General features: G+C 36.6%; 1 protein-coding gene across 12 annotated transcripts in view; it reads left to right on the top strand.

Moving 5' to 3' along the window:
* The window catches only part of MYO9A (myosin IXA), a 342794-nt gene that overhangs the window by 218992 nt on the left and 108313 nt on the right, over positions 1-15489 (top strand). For all 12 annotated transcript variants that reach the window (XM_072627891.1, XM_072627917.1, XM_072627911.1 and 9 more), the window contains 2 exons: positions 7487-7628; positions 13017-13212. In XM_072627891.1, the coding sequence (XP_072483992.1) occupies positions 7487-7628; positions 13017-13212 (338 nt within the window). The remainder of the gene's footprint in view (positions 1-7486; positions 7629-13016; positions 13213-15489) is intronic.

The following is a 15489-nucleotide window of genomic DNA, read 5'->3' as shown; positions in this document are numbered from 1 at the left end:
GAAGTGTAATATTTTCAATTGGAATAAATAGTACACGGAGGATTAGTTTGGAGGAAAAAAGCATCAGATTTAGCAACTGTAATGTTATTGATAACTTTGAAGAGAATAGTTTTACATGATGAAAATTGAAGCTCTCCTGCAGAATTGAAGAATAAATAAGAAGAAAGTAGAAGCAGTAAGCATCGACATTTTCCCAGAGTTTTGCAGAGAGAAGGAGGAAAGAGAGAGGATTGTGACTTGAAGGGATGATAGTGTGTACAGAGCTTTTTAACTGACAGTAGAAGGTGGGAGATGATTGAGAAAGCATTCTACTGGAGAAAAGAATACAGGAAGGGACAGGATCTAGTGTACATGCAAAGGAATTCACTTGACAGTACTTAGCTGATTCAGAAATGACTCCCACATTAGTAATGAATCATTTCCTTTCTTAAAACATAATCACTTTTACCAGAATCATGGAACTCTCAGATTCTCCATGCCTGTGAGTATTTTCCCGTGATCTACTGTATAAATGGTTTCATGAATATAGCTGGCCCTGAGGTATGATGTTATTCTGGGGTAGGCTGTTTTACAAGCTGAGATGACACTAACCTTACATATTTGACCTTGAGACTGAGAATTTCAGTGTCAGAACAGACATCTACACAGACTATTACCATTTCCTAAGCATGCAAAACTAATATAAATCATTCATCACAATCAAGGGAACCAAAAGATCCTTAGAATCCACCTAAATCATAATACGTTGCTTTCTCCTGAGTAGAAAGATAGGTCAACTAAGAGCAGCAGCAGTTTAAAACTCAATCTTGATTTTAGAATCTAAGAGAAAAGGATCGTGGAAGATTTTGAATTATATGTCAACTTAAAAGAAGAGTGGAAATCCATGGAACAGAAAACAAATTTTCAGAAATCTTAGACACTTTCCTAATACTAATCCAGATTATCGCAATATCATTTCAGGATTAAATTGAATGAGAGCAGGGAAATGATGGAGAGAGAAAATGAATATCTCTGTAGTTAATTCTTTTTAACAGTGACAGTGTAATCACCACATTTGAACTCTAAAATTACAATCACCAAAGTGCTGGGTAAGAAAGGAAAAATCCCACTAATGATAATAAAATCTGGAAGAAGCAGTTTGACTAGACAGAGTCTAAACTGAAGAGATCATGCTGTAAGTGATTAGAAGTCTCAATGAGAACATCAAGAGATATGCTTTCAAGATATCAGAAAGAGAAGAGAATACCAAACCTTAGGAAAAAATAGGTTCAATATTATTACTAAAAAAGACTGCGAAGAAAATAATAAAACTACCAAGCCACTTTGATGAACATAATCCACACACAATAAAGGAATCATTGGAATAAGAAGGGAACAGATATTCTTTCCCAAATGATATTGTATAGCACTTGCCATGTTAATAGTCTCATATAATTGACTATAAGATGCCAAGAAGATAAGATTCCCACAGTATCTTTTAGTTGAATACAAAAAAATTTTCAGTAGAACAAAACAGTTTTTAATACTGCCCTTCAACAGGTGTTTCCTGTATATATGTCAAAAATCAAAAGATGAAATAGCAAAGATAATTTATTCAACCATTCAGTCATTTGTATTAACCAGAGCATAAAACAGATAAACTGTTCACCAAAGGCCTTTGTACCCTTCATGAAGGATATACATCTCAGAGTCTAAATAAAAGAGTGATTGTGTATAGGTGATGGAGGCACCCTGATACTCCCTTTTGTGGATGACATACTGTTTGAATCTAGTTTCACAGTATTTCAGAACCTCAACAAGATCCTTAATTTTCCTTAAGTGTTTGCCGAACTAAGTGAACTAGGTTTAGAATTGAGTATCAGAAGGGAAGTAGACTGGATTGCCTTTAGGAAATTGCTCATTGCTTTTAGTAACTTAAAGCTCCTTCCTAAAACAAAAGCCCATCTTTTCAAGCAAGGAAGCATTTATTAGCCTTTACTTGGAATCACCTAGGTGTTGCTGTGGATAATAGTACTCAGTTTGGTGTCAGCAAAGCCTAAGCTCAAATGTAGCCTCAGATATTTACTAGCTGTGTGACACTGAGCAAGTCACTTAACATTTCTCAGCCTCAGTTTCCTCATCTTTAAAATGGGCCAGCTAGGTGGCACAGTGGATAGGTAGTACACTGGGCCTGGAGTCAGTAAGACCTGAGTTCAGATTTGACCCCAGACACTTAACTAGCTGTGTGACCCAAGGCAAGTCACTTAACCCTGTTTGCCTCAGTTTCCTCATCTATAAAATGAGCTGGAGGAGAAAATGGCAAACCATTGCAGTATCTTTGTCAAGAAAATCTCAAATGGAGTCCTCAAGAATTGGACACACTAAAACAACTGGATAACAAAATATTTTTGGAGCAGTGGACAGAACTGGAGTCAGGAAGATCTGAGTTCAAATATGGCCTTAAACATTTTTTTTAGAAAAATAATTAATTTTTCAGTTTTCAACAATCACTTCCATAAGTTTTAAGTTTTTCTCCCCCTCCCTCCCCACAGTGGCATGCAATCTTATGTGGGTTCTACACATACATTCTTATTAAATATATTTTCACAGTCATGTTGCACAGAAGAATTAAAATGAATGGGAGAAACCTTGAGGGAAAAAAACATAACAAAATATAAAATAGTATGCTTCATTCTGCATTCTAATTCTATAGTTTTTTCCCTGGATATGGATGGCATTTTGCATTGAGTCCTTTGGAAATATTTTAGGTCCTTGCATTGCTGTGAAAGGCTAAATCTGTTAGAAACAGTCCTCACACGTTATAGCTGTTACTGTGTATAATGTTCTCGTTCTTCTCATTTCACTTAGCATCAGTTCATATAAGTCTTTCCAGGTTTTTCTGAAGTTCATCTGTTCATCATTTCTTATAGCACAATTGTATTCCATTACATTAATTTCCCACAACTTGTTCAGCCATTCCCCAATTGATGGACATTCCTTCTATTTCCAGTTCTTGGCTGCCACAAAAGGAGCTGCTATAAACCTCAGACATTTTTTAATTATGTGATCCTGGGCAAGTCACTTAACTACTGAACAACAACAACAAAAAAATGGGGATGTTAATAGCATCTAATAGGATTGTCTTGAGGACCGAATTTTGTAGTGTGTATGGTGCTATATAAATGTTAGCTGTTTATTTTAACTTTTAAAGTTAATTTTTTAAAAGTTTTTTTTTTGTTTATTTAATTTTGTACCAAACAATAGTATAGGCTCCTAGGAATACAAAAACAAAAGTGCAGAAGTTGGTACTGTGATAAGACCTTACGTTCTACTAGTGGAAATACAATGTTTCTCTAGGTAAAATAAATAGAAGATGTATACAAAATAAATGCACAATATTGTGGGTACTTATAATTAGGGAAATTGGGAAAAGTCTTTTGAAAGGAACCAGGTTTTCTAAGAGGCAGCGAAAAGAGACTCCATTGCAGACATGGGGCATAGTCTCTGTAGCAGAAGAGAGACAGGAAATAGACTATCATGTATAGGAAAGAGCTGAAAGGCCACTTTGTCTGGAGTGTAATTTATGTATAAAGTGGGAGGTGAAAGAAGAGCAGTAATGTGTAATTACCCTGGAAAGATCTGCTAGAGAAATATAGTGAAGTCTTTTAAATGCCAAATAGAGGAATCTGTCTCTCATCCTAAGAGGAATGGAAAGTCAGTGATACTTCTTGAGCAGACGAATGACAATCATACCTGTGTTTATAGACAAATTAATTTAGCAGCTATGTGGAGGGTGGATTGGAGAAGGAAAGATTAAATGCAGGTTGATTAATCCAAAGGTTTGGGTATCATCCAAATGATTTGGTACAGTAGCCATAAAGTGTTGACTTTCATGTTGAGCAGGAAAGATTAAGCTCTTCTGGAAGATGCTTTCATCGTTCTTCACTTTCCCCCCAATAGTAGTGCCTTCTTTATGAGACTCTCTCACTACATTTTATATGTCTTGTTCTTAAGTTGTTTTTATATCATCTCCCTATTACAATGGTAGCTCCTTCAGGGGAGAAACTGTGGTTTTGCTTTTCTTTTGTCCAAAGGGCATGTGCAGGCAGAAGAGAGGAACAAATTTGTTAGTTATCACAGGATCATTGACTTAGCTATGACTGAGTCTTAAAGATGTTCATTCTGACATTCCAAACCCCTCAATGCACCTATTACAAGGACAAAGCTTGAGGTATCAAAGACTTTTACAGTTCAAAGGGATTTTATGAAAAAAATAGAATCTTACTGTGGGAAAGGACCTCTTAGTTCATTCCATCTAACTAGGTCCCAAGGAGGAATAATCTAATATCCTCATTTTTTTCTGGGTCCAGTTGTGCAGCTCAAAACCTAGTCATGCCTTCTCATCCTGTGTGACTTTTGTACGTGTCATTCAGTTCACAAGCATTTATTAATTGCTTACCATGTGCCAGGCATTGTGGTCAAAGTATATGGACAAAAAGTTCTCAAAAGAGTACAGAGTAGATGCTCATCATTTGGAGAATGGCTAAATAAATTGTGATGTGTGAATGTAATAGAGTATGACTGACTACTCTTGAAGAAATGATCTGTGTGATAAATACACAGAAGAATGGAAGGATCCATAGAGACTGATAAAGAGTGAAGTAAGCAGAGCGAAGAAAACAGTAGAAATCCTAAGTACCACCATGTAAATGGAAAGAACAAGTCTACACCAAAAATCAGTGAAGGTAACAAAACCACAGAGATCAAGCAGGATTTGAATGAAGACATGAGAGGACACCCCCAACAAAATCATTTGTGGAAGTGTGAGGTTTATAGGTGTTACATATTGCACACATTTTTTAACTTTTTCAGTGTGTTGTCCAGTTATGCTAAATTTTTTCTTCTCTAAAAAAGTATTTGTTTGCATGATTGTTCTCTGGGAGGAGAAAGGAAGGGATAATTGGGATAACTCTGATGATATAAGAAATAGAAATTATCTCTGTAAAACATTAATAATCAGTCAGTCATGAGAATGAGTAATGCCTATAAGGAATGTGGGAAGAGAATTCATGTTGTAAGATTAGGGGAAATAAATTTTGAGAGAGAATGTTAAAGTGAATTGAGTGCTTTGAATTTCAGACTAAGCATCTTAATCTTTATTCATTGGGGGAACACTGAAGGTTTTTTAAGTAAATAAATGAATATGATTTTTAAATAATATTTTGGAACGGATTGGAATTGAAACTTAGAGTCAGACCATTGAGAGTATTGTACGAGGCTATGAGGTAGGTTATAAGTGCCTAGTCTATGGTGCTGCACTGAAGCTGGAGAGAGATGAACATAGAAGAGATTTGGCAAAAATGTCAGCAGGACTTGGGGATTGTATAAATCTCAGGAATGAATGAGAAATGAGAACTAAACATTTTTTTAAAAATATTCATCTTAAGTGACCAAGAGACGATGAAACCTCTGACAGAGATGCAGTTTGATGTTGTTTCATTTCCTTCAAACATTTGTTGAGTTTCTCCTCTTCTCTAAGAGCTGGTTCAAGTCATGAAGTTGCTCACCTCAGTGGGGAGTGATTTCTCATTCTCCTGACCTCCCACAATGCTTTCTATTTTTCTTATTGCACCTTCCCTTTCTACTTTGTATTGTAGTTGTTTGTGCACAGCTAGTCTCCCTTATGGGATTGTAAGCTCCATGAAGGTAAGGACGATGTTTAATTTAGTTTTGTGTCCTCCACAGAATGCAACACAATGACTTAGATGCAGTGTTTGAAAAGCATTTGTTGAGTTAATGTTATCTAGCATCTATATAAATGGCATTACAAGTCTATTCATGGTTTTGGTTATTTGTGGAGACACTATATTGATATATTTGACCTGGCCCTCTACACAACCAAACTGAACTCTTTTTTTTCAGCTTGATACACCATTTCTTCTTATGCATACACTGCTCTCTAACATAACTGGAGTACCCAACCATCATTCCTCCAAAATGCCATGCACTCTTTTGTTCATATGGTAATGTTTCTGATGTGCCTATTCCTCTACTAATCCCACCTTTCAAATCATGCCTTTTCTTCTAGACTCAACTAAAATGAAGCCTTCTTGATTATCCCAGGCAGAAATACACTCTTCCTACTCTGAATTCTGATAACTCTTTATATAACTCTTAATGCATATTTGCATTCAACTTCTGTCATAATTATTTATGATATTCTCCAGCTAGAACATAGTCTTGAGTACAGACTTTGTTGTATTTACCTTTGAATTCTCAGTCATACTTAACACTGCGGCTTACACATAGTAGGCACTTTATAAATAATTATATTCTTAAAACTAAAATACTCATTAATATGGGCATATATACAAATATGTTTTTATAATATTCGTTGTTGTTATTTTGGTCATGTTCACCTCTTTATGACCCAGAGAGCCGTAGCACACCAGTGCTGTCCATGGGTTTTTCTTGGCAAAGATACTGGAGTGATTTACTGTTTCATTCTCCGTTGGATTAAGGTGAACAGAAGTTAAATGACTAGCCCAGGCTCACATAGCTACTAAGTGTCCGAGGTCAAATTTGAATTCAAGTGTCCTGACTCTAGGCCCTGCCCCCTAGCTGCCCCGGTGAAACATTAAACAACAATAATTAAAGCTGTGCAAGTTGCTTGTTTGCCTAGGCATGAAAGAGTAAGCAGGAGAGTAGAGTTACATTTTTTTGTCGTAAAGTTGACTGTTAGAGTACCTGTTAAGTAATAGCCAGGATTTACATGGCAGTTTAAGGTTCTTAAAACATTTTTCATTTACTGTCTCAATCAAGACTTATAATAACTCATGGAAGTAATTGTTATAGTCAGACTTAGCCTTTACAAAGAAACTAAGCAGTTAAAAATTACACAGCTAATGGTACTCAGATTGTAAACTTCCTAATTCTAAGTTCAGCAGTTTAGTACACTCAACTACTGAAAATATGTGGCAACAAAGCAGTGGTTTCCTTTGAGTCCCACATTACATTTCATAGTCTCTAGAGCTTATTTCTGTCTTTATCTGTTTTTTTTATAATGAATATATCACAGTGTAGTGGAAAGAACCTTAACCTCAGAGTCAAAAGACCTGTCATCTCCACTTAGTAACATTGTGATCCTGGGTAAATCACAGGTTGTACTAATACCATATGCCTATATACTTGAAAAGATTGTTGTGCTAATCAAATAGGATCAGATAAGAAGACGTATATAATAATACTTTGTAAGATATCTCATACTTACAATTTTAGGACACCCAGGTGCTGTAGTAGATAAAGTGCCAGGCCGAGAGTCAGAAAGACTAATCTTTCAGAGTTCAGATCCAGCTTCAGACTCTTAATAGATGTATGATTCTGGAAGAGTCCCTTAGCTCTGTTTGCCTCAGTTTCCTCATCTGTAAAATGAGCTGGAGAAGGAGATAGCAAAAATTTTAAAATACTGACTTAATAGCTGCTTTCAATCTTCTCTTTTCATATGCAGTTTTCCACAAGCTACAAACCAGACTCTGTTGGACAAGTTTAAGCGCCAGCATGAAGGAAACTCTTATATTGAATTTCCAGCAGTGATGGAGCCAGCCTTTATCATAAAGCATTATGCTGGAAAAGTGAAATACGGTGTAAAGGTCAGTTATCAATTCATTACTTGTACTTCTGACTGACTCCCCAAGTCATAATTTAGAAACACTTTTCAGAAGAATATGGCCCAAATCAATATGATAAAATATTTGATCACTGAACTAACTTCTGCATTAATTCTCTTTGATTTTAGGTGCCTTTTACCCATGTAGATAACAGTTTTATTGTCAGTCTGATCTCTTTTCTCCAGAAAAGTACAAGAGGGGAGTATGACATAAAAGTTTCTTAGATACTAAGAGGTCTTTCCATTCCCACAGTTTTCCTGTGTCTGCCTGTCCCATTGCCAGGTTTCCCTGAAATCTCGCTCATATTCTCTGAGATCAGTCTCATATCCAGCATGCTGGGTCCAAAAAAAAAACCCAGAAGAAAGAGGGTTTTTTGGTTATTTTGACCAGTTTTCTTTTTTTCTTGAACGTGGTGACTCTGCTACTTCAAATTCACTTGTAACTACTTGCAGAGAATTTCCAAAAGACAAGGTCATGGGTACACTGATACTCATATACGTTGTCTTCTGCTGGGTCTTCATAAGGTGAATTCCCATCTTAAAAACATTTGGAAAAGAACTAGCTGATTTCCACACTTTTGCAACAAAATGAAATGTCAATAGCTTTAAGACTGGTAAAGATCTCAAAGCTTATTCCTACCTTTAGAATGAGCCAGACCTCTGTATGATGATTTTTCATAATTAAAATTTTTTTTCCAAGTTTTCCATTTTGGGGAAGGGTGGATTAAAGAGACGGCAGTGATAGTATGTGTGTGTGTGTGTGTGTGCGCGCGTGCGTGCGCACATATGCATGCGTGTGTGTGTGTGCGCACGCGCACATATGCATGCATGTGTGCATGCGTGCATATGCATGCATGTGTGCATGCATGTGTACACTCACCTCATGTGAATGAGCCTTCAATTGAAAGAATGGATAAGTGTATTAAGGAAAAGTGGCTGTGATATAGAAACAAAAGGTAACCCAACTGGGAATAAAACACATTGATACAATCTCGGTGGGTTCAAGAGATATGTGTTTCTATGGTGAATAAGCAGATTGAAATATGCAAGGTATATTTCATCAGCCTTAATAAGAACAGTATGATACACATAATTTCAACTTCATTTGGGGATTGGGCATTCTACAATCCTAAGTATAATTGTTATGACAATACACTGATCATGCAGTGTTGTTGATATTAAAGGTATAATAAAGGCTTTATTTGCACTAATTGTATATTCAACTGCTAGCCCAACAGACACCTACTCTAGTCCCTGGAGTGTTAGTAGACTTAAGAGCTGCCCTGCCTACCAGAGGAAATACTAAATACCTGATTCAGAGCTGATGTTTAATGATTTGAGGTCATTACTCAGCCATGAGCTAACCTTCACAGCCTTTGTCACCTGGAGAACTTAGTCTTTGAACAGCCCCACTGCCTTCATTATGATAAATGATATAATTCACAATTCTGAAATACTTTAGGGCTTGCAAAGTATGCTATCCAAAACAACCTTGTAACGTAGTGTCTGTGTTACAGTAGCACCCTCACTTGCCAGACTTGGACCAAACCCAGGCAGAGGACTGCCCTGCCCCTCCTCTTTGCAACTTTTCTTAGAGACTTAGAGAGCTTCACAGTGTCTCACAATCTCCATCTGCCATAAAGTTGTATCCCTGTGACTTTTCTTGTTCTCTATCTGTGGACTAATCAATCACCAGGCATTTCAGAGAAAAATATCCTGTCTTCTTTTCCTGTTCTCTCATTCTATATCCATTAACACTATCATCCCCAATATCTCTGCCAGCCTTTTCTGCTGTGCCCATTTCCATAGTGAACGTTGGCCCTCACTGATGCCTGGCTCACCTTGGATGAATACTAAATCCTTGGCTGTCCACTCTAGTCAGGCAGTAAACGTTTATTAAGTGTTCACTATGTGCCAGGCATTGTGCTAAGTGCTGGAGAAACAAAGAAAAGTGAAAGACAGTCTCTGTTTTCAAGAAACTCATAGTCTAATGAGGAAGGCAACATGGAAAAAACTACGTACAGGACAAATTGAAATGAATCAATAAGGCACTAAGATTAAGAGAAATTGGCTTTCTTTAGAAGGTGGGATTTTAGGTGGGATTTGAAGAGGCAGAAATGAGAAAGAAGAGCACTCTAAGCAGGAGAGCTAGCCAGTGAAAATGCCTACAGTTCGGAGATGAAATTTCCACAAGGCCAGTGTTCCTGGTTCTCAGAATATGAGTGGGGAGGACAATGTAAGGGGAAAAAAGATTGGAAAGATGTGATGGGAGGGCAGGCAACAAAGGACTTTGAATGCCAAATAGAGAATTTTCTATTTGTTCTTAGAGGTGATAGGACATCACAGTTTATGCAGTGATTGGGTGACAAGGGCAAACCTATGTTTTAGACAAGATCACTTTTGATAGCTGAGTGAGAACGTGGACTAGAGTGATGAGAGACTTTGAGCAAGCAGATTTACCAGAAGGATATTGCGAGGTGTGATATGAAGAGAGCCCTGCACCAGCGAGGCAGCAGTGTCAAAGGAGAGAAAGGGGCATTGAGGGAGAGGTGTTATGAGGTGAGATCAACAAAACTTGGGAAATAAGAAAGATTGAGGAGTCACAGTGACAACTAGGTTGCAAGCCTGGGTACCCTCCCTACTTTCTTTAAGAAGAATCATAATATTCCTTATTTCCTAGTGTTGTTTTGAGACTCTCCCTTTACCCCTTCTCTCCTTTGAAGTCCACTTAAATCCAAATTTTCCACTCAGTGTAGATTTTAATGTCTCTAATGCAATGACCACTTTTCTCACCTCTTTCCTGAGTCATTCAGCACCTGCTTTATATTTCCCCATCCTTTCAATTCCCACACTTTTACAAGAGGATTTTAATATTCATATTTAATAATCATTCCCACAAACTCCCCAACTTCCCAGTTCTTCAGCCTCCTTAAATCCCTTCACCTATTCTTTTATTCCTCCTACACAATAGATCAGAATGATCACGTGCAAGATCTCACCATTACTAACAAGTGTATTCTACTTCTCTCTTGAACCTATTGTTTGCCCTGATCGAGACCTTATGAACCTCAAAGGGTATTGATGGAGTGAATAGAAAAATGGAAGACCTGAGGCTGAATTGGTTCTGTTCTGAAAGGAAAGAGATGGGAGAATAAAAGGAATCCAGTAGTATACAAAGAAGGAATAAGAGGATGGAACTTGCTATTTCTGATAGCTGAGATGTGTGAGAAAAATAATATACTAATTTGGAGGAAGGAGGAAGGGAAGTAGGCATCTGATGAACTTTTAAACTCGATGAAGGAGGGTTGACCATACACACCCTTAATGCACACACTCAAACACATACAGAGAATTTAGTGTAAAAATACATGAAACACATAAAAAAGAGTAAGAGTGAGGAAACTTGGCTTAATATGGAGGATGATGGTCGAGAGAGAATAGTTGCAAGCAAAATGAACTTCTGATCTTTAAGGGGAGATTAAGAGGGAGAAGAACGTAAGAAAGAAAAATAAAAACTGGAATCCAAGGGAGAGTCCCTCTCAACTGGGGAAGGACTGAGCCATTTATCATATATGAATGTAATGGTATTTTATTATTTCAAATGAAGCAATGTAAGAGACCATTGCAGAGTCCTGGGTAGTATGAACTGATGCAGAGTAAAGTTAGCAGCCCCAGAATAATTTATACAAGGATAGCAACATTATTAAGAAAAACAACGTTAAATAACTTAAGAACTTTCATCAGTGCAATGACTAACTATGTTTCCTGAAGACCTGTGATAGAGCATATTACCTACCTCCTGATAGAGAAGTGGTAGACTCAAGTTTCAGAAAGAGACATATTTTTTGGACATGGCCACTGTGTGGATTAATTTTGCTTGGCCAAACTTCTTAACATTTTTTTCTTTCTCTGATTTTTTAGTTGGAAGATACAGTTAGGAGGGAGAGAGTTCAGGCAGTATTGGTTTCTCAAAAGAGAGTCATTAAAATATTTTTAAAAATAATATAGAAGAGAACAGAAGTAAATTCATAACAAACTTCAAACAGTGCAATTTTGAAGGTAATGTGTAAAATTAACATGTAAAATTCCATGTTATCTTACACACAAGATCATGTGTAATTGTCTTTTTTTGTATGCATGCATGCATACATATACATACTATATGGAAATGTTCTGTCTTTTTTGGTGTTTCAATTCAAAGTAAAAATCATAAAATTAAACAAAAACATTCCCAAGCCTCTCTCTAACTTTAAAACAAAAAGCCTTCCCTAGGCCTTACCAGGGCAGCTGTGTGGTGACCTTAGACATTTACTGGCTATGTGACCCCTGGGCAAGTCACTTTAACCCTGTTTGCCTCAGTTTTCTTATTTATAAAATGAACTGGAGAAGGAAAGGCAAACCACACCAGAATCTTTCCCAAGAAAACCCCAAATGGGGTCATGAAGAATTGGATATGACTGTGAAGCGACTAAACAACAGTAGATCTTACCATCCCCTTAAGTTTTCAACCATATTTCTACTCTTTCTAAACCAAACTCATTGCAAATTTTGTGTGCACTGCATCTACTTCTTTCTTCTACATCCATCAGATTGACAAAGTTGATTTAACAAAGGAAAATGAAAAATGCTGTAGGAGATGTGGTAAAACAGGTTCCTTAGTACACTATTGGTAGAGCTGTGAACAGTTCTGGAAAGCAAATTACAATTATGCCCAAAAAGCTATTAAACTGTATATACCCAGTGACCTAGTGATATGGCTACTAAGTCTTTCTCAGAGAGATCAAAGAAAGAGGTAAAGAATTAAAAACTGATAGGATGTCTATCAATTGAGGAATGACTAGGAATAGAATATGGATATGATGGAATACTTTTGTCCTGTAATGATGCAGAGAATGGTGTCAGAAAAACTGGGAAGCCTTTTATGAAGTAATGCAGACTGAAGTGAGGAGAACCAGGAGATCAGTTTATGCAATATGAAAAATATTGTAAGGACAATCAGCCCTCATTCTCAGGGACCAACCAACATACTGGCTAACCAGAATTCCAAGGGACTTATGATAAAGCACAGTGTCCACTTCCCGATAGAGTAATGATGGACTCAGCAGACTGAAGGAGATTTGGAGCTCCCTAATTGCTAGAGTTTTGCCTCCCCTAACTTCTATTTAATAGCTTTGAAGTTTTATATGCCTCTGTTGTCTTCCCTGATAAGAATTTATTGTTTTATTTTGTCCTTATTCCTGGGACCTCGCAGAGTTCCTGACTCACATGAGGTGCTTTACCAATGCCTATTATTTGATTGATAGATTGGTTGACTTATCAAAAGGACTTTAGCAGGCTTCAGAATATTATATCAGCTCTTTTTCTTCCATAGGATTTCCGGGAGAAAAATACAGACCACATGCGTCCTGATATTGTAGCTCTTCTACGAAGTAGCAAAAATGCCTTTATTTGTGGAATGATAGGAATTGACCCAGTAGCTGTTTTTCGCTGGGCAGTTCTTCGAGCATTTTTCAGAGCCCTGATTGCATTCAGGGAGGCTGGAAAGAGATATGTTCAAAAGAAAATTGGTAAGTAATAGATGTTAGAATCCTACTTTGCTACATTTTTAATCGACTCATTTTTATAGATCCATGATAAGATGTTCCAATCTGTTAAATATTAATTGACCATTATGATAGCCCGAGGAGCAACTGAGTAAAATGGTTTTGGTCAAAGCAAAAATGAATAGATCATTTGTGATGAAGGTATTTAATCTTGATAATTAAAGAGTTAACCTAACCTTTAGTCATGAATCAGTATTAGATTTAATTGCAAAAGTGAAATAGAATGAAATAAAAGTTTTAAAATTCTTTTACTGTGATCTCTGAATAGAAATTAAAATCTTTGGATGTTTTGTATGCTTTTTCCAAAATCCTTGCCCTATCAAACCATAAATCATTATGTTCAAATTGTCACTGATGAAGTCACTGTTGTAGTTAGCCAGAAATATTTTGCTGTTGTGCTGTCCTGAAGTGGTAATAACATGAATATAGTAGCACATATGCACACTGTGGCTGGCAGATCTCTACCAGACTTGGTTAATATGCTTGTGTGTAAAAAATAAACAGAATCATTTTCAGTTAAGGCCTGTGGCTGATCAGGCTTGATATTTGTACGATCATCTGACAGGCAGACTGTCTCAGAATACTCCAGCATAGTACTCTAATGGGGTAGAGCAAAAGGGAACACTCACTTACTTTGGATTCAGGCAGTCTGGGTTCACATCCTCTTATTGTGGGACCTTGGACAAGTCTTAGACACTCCCTCAAACTCATTTTCCAAAGTGGATTGACCTAAGTACTTCTGAGGTCCACTCTAGCTCTATGATCTGATGTCTATTACAGTTTTCCTTAAATGCCTCAATCTTTTAATTCGGCTTACCATCTGATTTGTCAAATAGTTAAATGCTTAATAAATGTAAAATGAATTTTTTTCTGAAAGAAAAACTTGAAAAACCTAGCTCTTAGATATATTTGTAACACATCATATTTAGGTATTTATATTCAAAGTTAGAATAAACAATTAAAAAATGCACATTTTTCTTTTCTTCCATCCCTCTGCCCCACCTTCCAATAAAAGCACCTCTTAATGATTCATGAATTTTTTCCTATCATTTTGTGACATTGTAGGAAATTCTGCTATTCAGAGTTAAATTTGGGTTAAAGTACTCACTGAAAAATGCAAATTATCTTTGAGTTAGAAGTATTAATTGTCATTCATATATTAGCATAAAGTAGTTCAGATGACATTTTAAACATGTCTTATACTGAAAAAAAATAAAAAGTTTTATTTGAGGAATAGGATTAAAGCACTGTTAATCAAGAGATTTGAATAAGCCTGAGTGGAGATCTGCATCTGGATAACAGAGGCCTGGGAAGAGTTCTCAGAGAAGGTAATGGAATGAAGGGAAGTGAAAGCTCTCAGAAGACTAACTTTATTCATTTCACTACATTGCCTGAGCCCTGGCCTTGTATCCAGGCAAGGGAAAAGTAATTCTCTTACTCTTTTCTGATTTTCATGTCTTCCTGTTTCCCAATGGCTTAGGAGTCGGCTGATTTGGATTCCAGTTCTGGTTAACACATAAGTCACTCAGCTGCTTTTTGTTCTTTCTTTCTTCACCTACACGGTGAAAGAGTTGAATTAGATGATTTCTAAAAGCTCTTCCAAATATAAAAAGTTCAGTGATTCTGACTACAGTTTAGACTATTAGTATATTCAACTGCATTTAAGATTTTTGTTAAAAAGAACCTTACCACTGTTTTAAAAACTTTGTTTCTGTGGAAAAGCGTGTTGTAAGTTCCAAAATAACTGGTTTACAAATGAACTTGTGGGTAACAACCCATTCATTAATTTGGAATTGCCTATATATAAAAAGTTTCACTTCACTTGTATTTTAAAAAGAAATTCATTGGCATAATAAAGATCCAACGTAGTAAACTGTATATATGACACCAAAAAGAGATGAGTGAATTCTGGAACTCACTGACAGGATTAAGATTGGCAAAAACCTAACAAAATCATTTCCAGGGAGGAAAAAAAACTCATCATCTAGAACAGAAAATCTATTGGCCAATTTAGGCACTGAATCATTTGGCTGAATATAAGAAGGACTTGTGGAATCGATGATCTGGCTTGCTTGAGTCAGAATGGAATGATGCAATATTGTTTCGTGATTGTGGTAAAAGAGATAAGGAGGAATCAAGTAAAGAAGAAATGGCCACAGTTATCCAGAGACATATTATAGCCATAGTAGTAAGAGAGCAGGCTTGTACTCAAGTCCTGCCTCAGATATAGGGTCATTGTGT

Source organism: Notamacropus eugenii, chromosome 1, assembly GCF_028372415.1.
Source record: "Notamacropus eugenii isolate mMacEug1 chromosome 1, mMacEug1.pri_v2, whole genome shotgun sequence".
NCBI classification, from domain to species: Eukaryota; Metazoa; Chordata; class Mammalia; order Diprotodontia; family Macropodidae; genus Notamacropus; species Notamacropus eugenii.
Note: the sequence above shows the minus strand (reverse complement) of the source record. Positions and strands in the feature narration are given on the sequence as shown.